At 37.1% G+C, this 9,766-nt stretch overlaps 1 protein-coding gene across 7 annotated transcripts in view; it reads left to right on the forward strand.

Annotated features, from left to right (window-relative positions):
- LOC106877586 (putative mediator of RNA polymerase II transcription subunit 26) overlaps positions 1–9,766 on the forward strand; it is a 243,671-nt gene that overhangs the window by 185,028 nt on the left and 48,877 nt on the right. The window contains exon 1 of one of the 7 annotated variants that reach the window (XM_052973748.1): positions 3,212–3,313. The exons of the other annotated variants lie outside the window; for them this stretch is intronic. Within the exon in view, the coding sequence (XP_052829708.1) occupies positions 3,262–3,313 (52 nt within the window). The 5' untranslated portion in view covers positions 3,212–3,261. Of the gene's footprint in view, positions 1–3,211; positions 3,314–9,766 lie in introns of those variants that run through there. 7 annotated transcript variants of the gene reach the window in all.

Genomic DNA, 9,766 nt, shown 5'->3' on the forward strand with positions numbered 1-9,766 from the left:
ATATATATGACTGGCTGCTTTCAGTTTCCATCTACCAGATCCACTCACAAGGCTTTAATCAGCCCGAGGCTATAGTAGAAGAAACTCACCCAAGGTGCCACGCAGTAGGACTGAACCCAGAACCATGTGGTTGGTTAGCAAACTACTTACCACAGAGTCACTCATATAATATATTGCTTATGTAACAGGTGTGGCTGTATGGTTAAGAGGTTTGCTTCCCAACCACATGGTTTTCCATGTTCAGTTCCACTGCATATCACCTTGGGCAAGTGTCTTCTAATGTAGCTTCTGGCCAACCAAACCCTTGTAAATGGATTTAGTAGATGGCAAATGAAAGAAGCCCAGGCACCCATGCCAATGGCACATAAAAAGCACCTATTACACTCTTGGAGTGGTAGCATTAGGAAGGGCATCCAGCTATAGAAGCAATACCAAATGAGACTGGAACGTGGTTCAGGTGAACCAGGTTCCAGTCTCATTTGGCATTGTTTCTATAGCTGGATGCCCCCCAGCTTACCAGTTCCAGTGAAACCGTCTGGCCCATGCCAGCATGGAAAGCAGACATTAAATGATGATGATAGGTATATATGTACAGGTATGGAGGGGCGAACGGGAAAAATAGAATTCAAAACATGAGTATATGTATGTTATGAATATTTAGCAGAAGCAACAGAGTGACTCAAAGTCTGAGAGTTTAGTGTATAGCCACTTATCAAACTGTTTGGTAAGTGTCAATGCATGAAACTCTTGGACTTTGAATCACTGTTACTTCTGCTAAATGTTAATAAAAACTTGTGTGGTATATGTGTGTGTGTGTACATATATCTGTGTCTTTGTGCTTGTCCCTTGTGGCTTGTCACCTTGTGTTGATGTGTTTACATCCCCATAACTTAGCAGTTTGGCAAAAGAGACCAATAGAATAAGTGCCAGGCTTTAAAAAATAAGAACTGAGGTTAATACATTTGACTAAAATTTTTCAAGGTCGTGCCCCCCACATGGCTGCAGTCTAACTGAGATCTAGTCAACACAGCCAGTTATGTTAGCTGTGCAAATTACACACACACACACATAATTTCTTTTAACAGTGAAACTCAAAATAGACAAAGCTATAAAAAATAGCTTGAAAATATTGGGTTGACGTGAAAGGCTGCCCAACTTTATCTACTTTGAGTCCAGCCTTAGAAAAAGACAAAAGAAATTATAATCTTGGATCCTTTCTGTTGCAGTCTCACCGATTCTGAAATTAAGTAAAAATTTTCAGATTTCAGTTGATTCATACTTTTCTATAGAATTTTAACTTAATTTTATCATTATAAATACATCTAAGATACTGTCTACTGTCATCTTGTCCGCTTTCGGTATTTGCATATATATGCATATTCAGACAGATAAGGGGTGGGGGAAAAAGCAGATTTTGTGATTACTGTTAATGTAGCAACAGACCCAAGTACAAAATCGAACCGGAAGTTTATAATCTGTCTCCCTGAGTTATGGAATGTCAATTACAAAACTAGCATATGATGATGATGGCGGGGGCCTTGAAGAAAAAGAGAATAAGACATCATCTGTTGTTGTCTGCGTGTTTAACCATAAACTTAAAATGTGGGAAGTAGGCGATATGAATTGTTTTATAATACTCCGCCTAGTTATTGAGTTATCTTTTCGTAATTTAACCATGTCAATATAGATGATATACATACACTCGCACACATGCATATGTGTGTGTATGGCGCAGGCGTGGCTGTATGGTAACTAGCTGGCTTACCAACCACATGGTTCCAGGTTCAGTCCCACTGCGTGACACCTTGGGCAAGTGTCTTCTACTCTAGCCTCGGGCTAACCAAAGCCTTGTGAGTGGATTTAGTTGACGGAAGCTGAAAGAAGCTCGTCGTATATTCTCAGGCGTCCTCGACATCTAAACATCTGTCCCCCCACCACCACCACCATCGCTTGACAACGGATGCTGGTGTGTCTACGTCCCCGTACGTTAGCAGTTCGGCAAAAGACCGATAGAATAAGTACTAGGCTTACAGAGAATAAAAGTTGTTGCGTACTAATACCGAAAGATCGCCCGGCCATGCTGGAGTACTGCCTTTATTCTAACAAACGGTCCCTAAGACTTATTCTATCGATTGTCAAGCGATGTTAGGAGGACGACGACAAACACAAACATGCATAGGAGGACGACGACAAACACAAACATGCATATACACACACACACACACACACACACACACACACATACGACGCACTTCTTTTAAGTTTCCGCCTACCAAGGCCGTCTATAAAGTTAAGTGCATATAGGTGCGAAACATTGGTCACTCTATATACATATTCTTTTACTCTTTTATTTTCTGTAAGCCTAGTACTTATTCTATCGGTCTTTTGCCGAACTACTAACGTATGGGGACGTAGACATACCAGCATCCGTTGTCAAGCGATGGTGAGGTGGGGGACAAACATATATATATATATATATTATACGACGGGCTTATTTCAGTTTCTGTCGACCAAATCCACTCACAAGGCCCTGGTCTGCTCGAGGCTATAGTAGTAGACATTCACCCAAGAAACCATGTGGTTGATAAGCAAGCTGCTTACCACACAGCCAGCCACTCCTGCGCGTTGTTTCGTTGTCCCCTTTTTGTATCACCTAACTGTCTGGATGTTTTGCGTTTATATATATATAATACGCATCCGAAAGAGCTACTAATAGTTTTATGCTACTTGAGCAGGCATAAAATACGTCATGTATCTTAAAAGCTGAAAGATTGCTTTAATATACATGCCGTATTTTATAAATACGCCTGTTCAAGTATCGTAAAACCATGGAATTATTAGCTCTTTCGGTTGTGTATTAAATTGGTATTTATCTATAACTGGAGTACCATTTTTGTTATTCTATCCCTATTAAATTCGTAAACTCAATTTGTTTCTCTCTCTCTGTAAGTATATATATATATATATATATATATATATATATATATATATATATATTGTATATAAAGATAGGCTTAATTTAATAATACAATAAAACAACAGGATCCGGGTACATGGAGATATTCTGCCTCAGCAAAACGTAATAATGCATAATTTTTGTCCCACTGTTTGGGCTCGTTTTTAAACTAAATTTATATCCGTAGAAACGCAACAAAGTCTGCGCGTAACAGTTTTGTGTCTTAGTAATAAAAAAAAACGTGAATACTATTAAAAAACATTCACAGCTGTCGAAAAAGTATTTTTTGTTGTGCTATTTAAACGATGCAAAGTATTTTTCGATTTCTTCTTGCTCGATATGAAGATGCGTTGTTTGGTAAAGTAGGGTTTTTTTTCTAAATATAAATGCTGTCTTGTTTCAAATTCACACCGGTCGTTATTGTTTATCCCATGTTAATTCCGATTTTATTAACCTACGGTTTTTAGTAAGTTGAACGACTTCGTAGAGGCTCCATCGTTTCGCTCCTATAATTCGCTCCATTTATTAGTATTTAGTACTAGATAATCGTGGACTGTTCAGAAGACCCTTATTTTTATTTTGCCATGCATTAAGGGATTCAAGATGAGTCCAGACAAAAAAAAACTTACAAACGTTTATGCACGACCTCCTAGATCAGTGGCTCTCAACCTGAGTCCGTTTAAGATTTTGTTGTTAAAAATTTATCTGCAATAAACTTGTTACAATTCCTAATACAATTTCTAAAAATATAATAGGTTTTTTTTTTTAAACATCGAATAACTATGGGGGTCCATCTGCGTAAAACAGGAATCAAAGAGGTCCGAGGGTAACAAAACAAAAATGGTTGAGAAACACTGGTGTGGATTGTGGCGGTTACGCGAAACTCTTGAGCAACAGTTTGCTGTGGTTTTTAAGTTTCAAGTTTCAATAAAACTTGATTGATTGAAGTTTTGCCTGATCAAGGCCCGTAACTTGCAATTGACTGCCCTGAAAACAATCCCTATGACAAGTCTATGCAAGATGTATCAATTTTACATCACAGTTTAAAAATACTGTTGCCATTGGTTACAAGTTTCCAGCAGGTCAATCACTACTAGTTCATTGCACTTCTAATGGCGAGAGTAAACACACATACACACACACACACAAACCATGCAGAACGAATGGCGGAAAAGACTTCGTTTTAAAGGACTAGCTTTTTGGTTTGGTTTTGGACGATTATATCTTTCTTTAGAAGATAAGTGCGGAAGGGTCTTAGATATGTACCATGTGAGATTATGTCACACGTGTGTTATACAATACTGGACCAAATGTCCGGCAAGCTTGGAACCGGAAGTGTCCCGGATTTCTGGATTTTCCAATTTTTTGATGACAGCCTAAATACATACTTGAAATATATAATAAACTATTAAAAGTAAAGAGCCAAATTGTAATTAATAGTTTCAAATGAATACATTTCTAAAGCCGGATCCATTTGATATTTATTATTTCACTTAAAATATACTATACTGTACTATGTATAATGTTTTATGGTGAAAATTAAATGAAAAAAAAAGTAAAGAATATGACTTTATTTAACAGATACAGGTACAAATTAATGCGCTTCTAAATCTTTATCAATTCACCTTTAAAGAATGTACAGAACAAAACTGTTTTTAACATACTGTATGCAAATTAACCAACTTCTAAAACGGTATGTTTACTTAATACAAGGTAGACTGTATTGCACGACATTGTACAGGATTTCCGGATTTCGGGAAGCCGGATAAGAGGTCCGTTACTTGTATTAGGAATTGTAAAACTTGGATATAAGATGGAAGGACGTTTTTTGCCTACTAAATGCTTAGATAATCTCAGTTGATTGGTTGTCAACTTCTGACATGAAGAACGGTCTCTTCTAAATATATTTCCCTCACCTGTATTGTTGATATTTATTGCAATCAGCGTTAGTCTATTTGTATATATGGTTGATGACTGTGAATCTTATCAACATCGTAGAATATGTTTCACTGAAGAATCTGCATAGTCTAAAACACTCATGAACAATCTGTGGTCCACGGAACCTTCTACACGGCACGGCCAACAAAGAAATAAAATTACCCTTAACCTTTTTTAATAGTGCCTAAGTATGAACCATGTTTCATGCGACCCACTTTTCGAAAAAAAACGTTACCCGGGTTCTGTCTAAAAATTCCGGCTTTCTCTTTGGAGTTATCTCGCTTGTTGTTTAATCTTACTTCTCTCTCTCTCTCTCTCTCTCGCGTGCGCGCGCGTTGAAATTGCAAAATCGATTTTGCATCTATTTAATTCCTCTTTCTTTGCCAAAATGTTTGACAAGCTTGAACATTTCTAAAACCACCTGAACATGGTAATTTGTCCTTTTCAATCTTCATAGGAGCCCTTTCCCTCCTGTAAGAAATACTGATGTAGAATATTGGTCCTTAGACTGACAAGTACCAGTGCCGACGACTTCTCTCAACTCTACAAAAAGCACATTAGAGAAATTTCGAGGATTCCCCACTCTTTATTAATTCTGTAGCATTTAAACCGGCTCTATGACGCCCAGATGTTCTACTTGGTTTGTGTCCAAACAGGACAGATCTGGTCACTCACACCTACCCTAAAGCTACAAGATAATCCTTGATTAATTGAAAACAATGTTAATAAATTAGCATTACGTTTGATAAGGTAATCTAAATACTAAAGGGTTAATGAATAGACAAACGAACGACAAGCTGCTAGAATAATTAGCACATCGGTAAAAATGTTTAGCGGTATTTCTTTTGGTCAGTTTACCTTTTATCCTTTCAGGGATAAGCGCCAGTCAAGTATTAGAGTTGATGTAATTGATTGTCCCGCCACCACTACCAAGTACCTAAAGATTGCTAAAATTAGAACAAATGCAAAAATAAAATAGAGTTTGCATCCAAGTAATTCTTGATGTCGGATAAGCTTAAAATGTTTAAAACTCGTTAAGTTAAATGTGTCTTCTTTTAAATCTTCACAACACTCTTCAGTTTAACAGAGTTCTACAGGGTGTTTTTATATTCTAATTGCTTGTATAATTTCACAGTTTATTGACATTTTCTTTTTGTCTTACATATGTTTAACCCTATTGTGTTTATATTTAAAATAAAGACAGCTTCCCTGAGATATTTTCTCTCAGCTTCAAGAGCCATATTCAGCCGAGGTTAATGCATTCAGTTGTCATCGTCGTTTTGTCACCCACACATTATATGCACGCACTTCAGATCAACATAACGAAATGCATTCCACCCTTGACCATCTCGTTTCGGTACACTTTGGGCCAAATTATCCAATTAGGATAAAGTTTGTTTTTATTGTGTTTAATGCTCTGATTTCCCACCAAGGCATCGAAGCGAATGTCAGCAGTAAGTCAGTCAGCATTGTTTACAAATGTGTAATGTTTGTGGAAGTGTCAGCGGAGATCGTTGTAAATGTGTGTTGCGTTAGATGTGTCAAGGGAAAGAACTCTATTTTGAACACTCAAGTGAGCTCCCTTGCAATATGTATATATATATATATATATATATATATATATATATATATATGTGGTGTATGTGTGTGTGTGTATATATTTTTTTGTTTTTTGTTTTATTAAGAAAAAAGGATCCTTCTATTCTGTTCGGGTTTAGTATAAAGAAAATTTTTTGTTCTCCAAGAGATGTGTGGGAAGAGAGAGGGCCAAGACGACGTGAGGCGATGTATTGAAGGCCAATCTCAGAACAGTGGTCACCGCAATAAAATTGGGATCCTAATGCAAAGGTGCCATGTAAAAAGCACCCTGTACACTGTAAAATTGTTGGTGTTAGGAAGTGCATCGAGGTGTAGAAACCACACCAAAAGAGACTATGGAATTTGGTGTGGCTCTTGTCAAGCCGTCGAACCCATGCCATGGAAAACGGACGTTGAATGTTAATGATGGTGGTGATAATTTGTCATGACTAGAAAAAGTAAAGGTACAGGGGTTGGACAAAATAATGGAAACACCTTAAAATTTCAAACAAATTTATTTTAACATGGGGTAGGACCGCCTTTGGCAATAATTATAGTTTGAATTGTTTCCAAAGGAATTTTTGTCCCTTCTTCAGCTAAAACAATCTCCAGTTCTTGTAGTGATGATGGTGGAGGATATCAACTCCTTACTTGTTTTTCTAAAATGCACCATAAATGTTCAATAATATCAAGATTTTGGGACTGTGGTGGCCAAATATGATGTTCAACTTCACTAGAATGTTCCTCGTGCCATTCAGTAAAACTTTAGCTGTGTGAATTGGTGCATTATCATCCTGAAAGATTGCGTTTCCTTCCGGAAACATTTCTGCAACCATAGGATGAATTTGATAAGATAAAATTCTTAAATAGTTGACTATCAATTCTGCCACGAAGGGAAGCCATTGAGTTGGTGGATCATCACAGATCCTTCTCCATGTTTAACAGTTGGAAGAAGGCAGTCTGGGTCAAATGCTTCTTTTGGCTTTCTTCACACGTATACTCAGCCAGTGGTCAGAAATAGTGTAAAGGATGACTTGTCTGAGAAAATAACATCCTTCCACTGCTCTAGGGACCAATTCTGTAGGTTTTTACTCCATTCTAAACGCTTTGCAACGTTTGTTTTTGAAAGTAGTGGTTTTCTGATTGCAATCCTCCCATGAAATTCAGCTTTGTGCTGCTCCTGTTTTTGTGGAAACTGGGTTCTTGAGGTGGTCATTAAGCTCTGCAGTAATTTTGGGAGCTGTACTTTCATGATCCTTTCTAACAATTCACGTAAGAGTCTGACAGTCCCTATCTGAAAGCCTTGGTTTTCTTCTGGAGCTTTGTTTCAACGAAGAGATTTTTCCCTCTTCCTCAAAGTACTTCTTCATACACCAAACATTTTGGCTGTTTTCGTTACGTTAGCGCCTGCCGTACAAGCACCAACAATTTGACCTCTTTGAAAGTCCAATAGATCTGTCATTTTAATGAATTTGAATTACCTTTTTCTGATGATATCTGAAAAGAAACAGCAATTTTAGCAAAGCATATTAAGCAACACTAATAATAAATCAAAAAACATAAAAGTAAACAAGCTTTTGATGGTTTTATAGATATTTCAAAATTATGATGCTAGGTGTTTCCATTATTTTGTCCAACCCTTGTATATCTTGAAATTGGTTTCAAGGTTGAAATTGGAAAATTGAAGTCTAGAAAGGCTACATACTATAAATTTGGGTTATTAGAAGGCAGTGAGCTAGCAGAGTCACTAGCAAAATTCTTAATGGTATTCTGTCTATCCTCACATTCTGATTTCAAATTTTGCCAAGGTCGATGAATTAAGTACCAGTTGAACACTGGGGTCAATGTAACCAACTAGTCCCCTATCCCAAAATTTCAGGCCTTGTGCCTTTAGTAGAAAACATAAGAATGGCCAGTATAAACGGACCAATTATAAAAGAAAGAAAAAAAGGGGGGGGTAATGTAAAAGGAGAAAGGGCTCTATACCCCTTTCTTATTTTTTTCTGACCAGGCTCCCGTGGTTTTATGGGTTTTTCCACGTGTAACCTTTCCTTTTTCGAAGCGCCTCCCCCTTCGGGGGTTTCTACTTATTTATTTATCTATTTATTTATTATATCTTTCTCCGTTTTCTTCCTCTGTTTAGACGAACTTTCCTACCTTTTCGGACAAAACCTTTTGCAACCTTCGTCCTGTCTTTGTCCTTATATGTTTTTAATTGATATTAGCCCTTGTGGCCAATAAAACGAACGAATTATTGTTATTATTACCTTTACCTTAGTGAAGGCAGAGGTATTGTTTCAGTCGTGTTTGTTTGCTTGTCCGTGGACAAAATATCTCAAGAACCACTAGATGAATTTGGATGAAACTTTCAGGGATGTTTGGCCTTGTGACTGACGCAAAATAAATAGATTTGGGGATTGGTCTGGCACTGGACAAGGATTCTGGATTATTTGTTATATTTACTTTACTCCTCTGATTATCTCCCTTTGAGATGTAAGTTATGGCAGCATTGCTGTTTCCAAAGTTTTATTTTCGTTTCTCTATTATTAATTTTACTTGTGTCTCTATCTTCGTAGAAACTGATGGATAAAGAAATCAAACTACATAAACAAACGGCAGCAAAACCGTTCAGAAATTAAATAACACTAACATATTCAGTAACAATAATAAATTTAATTCATCCTCGACAATTTTTAGTTTTACCAATTTTGAATATATCGCTCCTGTTTAAAACCTCTTACCTACTTGACAATTGCATTTCTAGTTCTACCTTGAAGGAAGCTTTACTGCTTGGACTCACGTTTTTGTGCGCAACAATGTTGTTAAACCTCCGTTAACAGCACCGTATGCAGGTCTTTTCTGTTTTCTTTAACACATGGGTAAAGAAATGGTTGCACACTCCTTAAAAAGCTAGACCTCCTGAACCAGGGCCTCATCACCAGACGCAGTCTAAAATCAAACACATGACAGATATATATATATATATATACCGGAGTAAGCACATGAAATGTGCAACAAGGTAGAGGTAGAGTAATATGCTTTATTTAAAAGCAGCAGAAATATAACAAAAAAACCGTTACTCTGAGTTTCACGTTCCCATTCATCGGACAGTTTTGTACGTGAAACTCAGAGTAACAGTTTTTTTGTTATATTTCTGCTGCTTTTAAATAAAGTATATATATCATCATCATCATCATCATCATCATCGTTTAACGTCCGCTTTCCATGCTAGCATGGGTTGGACGATTTGACTGAGGACTGGTGAAACCGGATGGCAACACCAGGCTCCAGTCT

Source organism: Octopus bimaculoides, chromosome 16 (assembly GCF_001194135.2).
Source record: "Octopus bimaculoides isolate UCB-OBI-ISO-001 chromosome 16, ASM119413v2, whole genome shotgun sequence".
Lineage (NCBI taxonomy): Eukaryota > Metazoa > Mollusca > Cephalopoda > Octopoda > Octopodidae > Octopus > Octopus bimaculoides.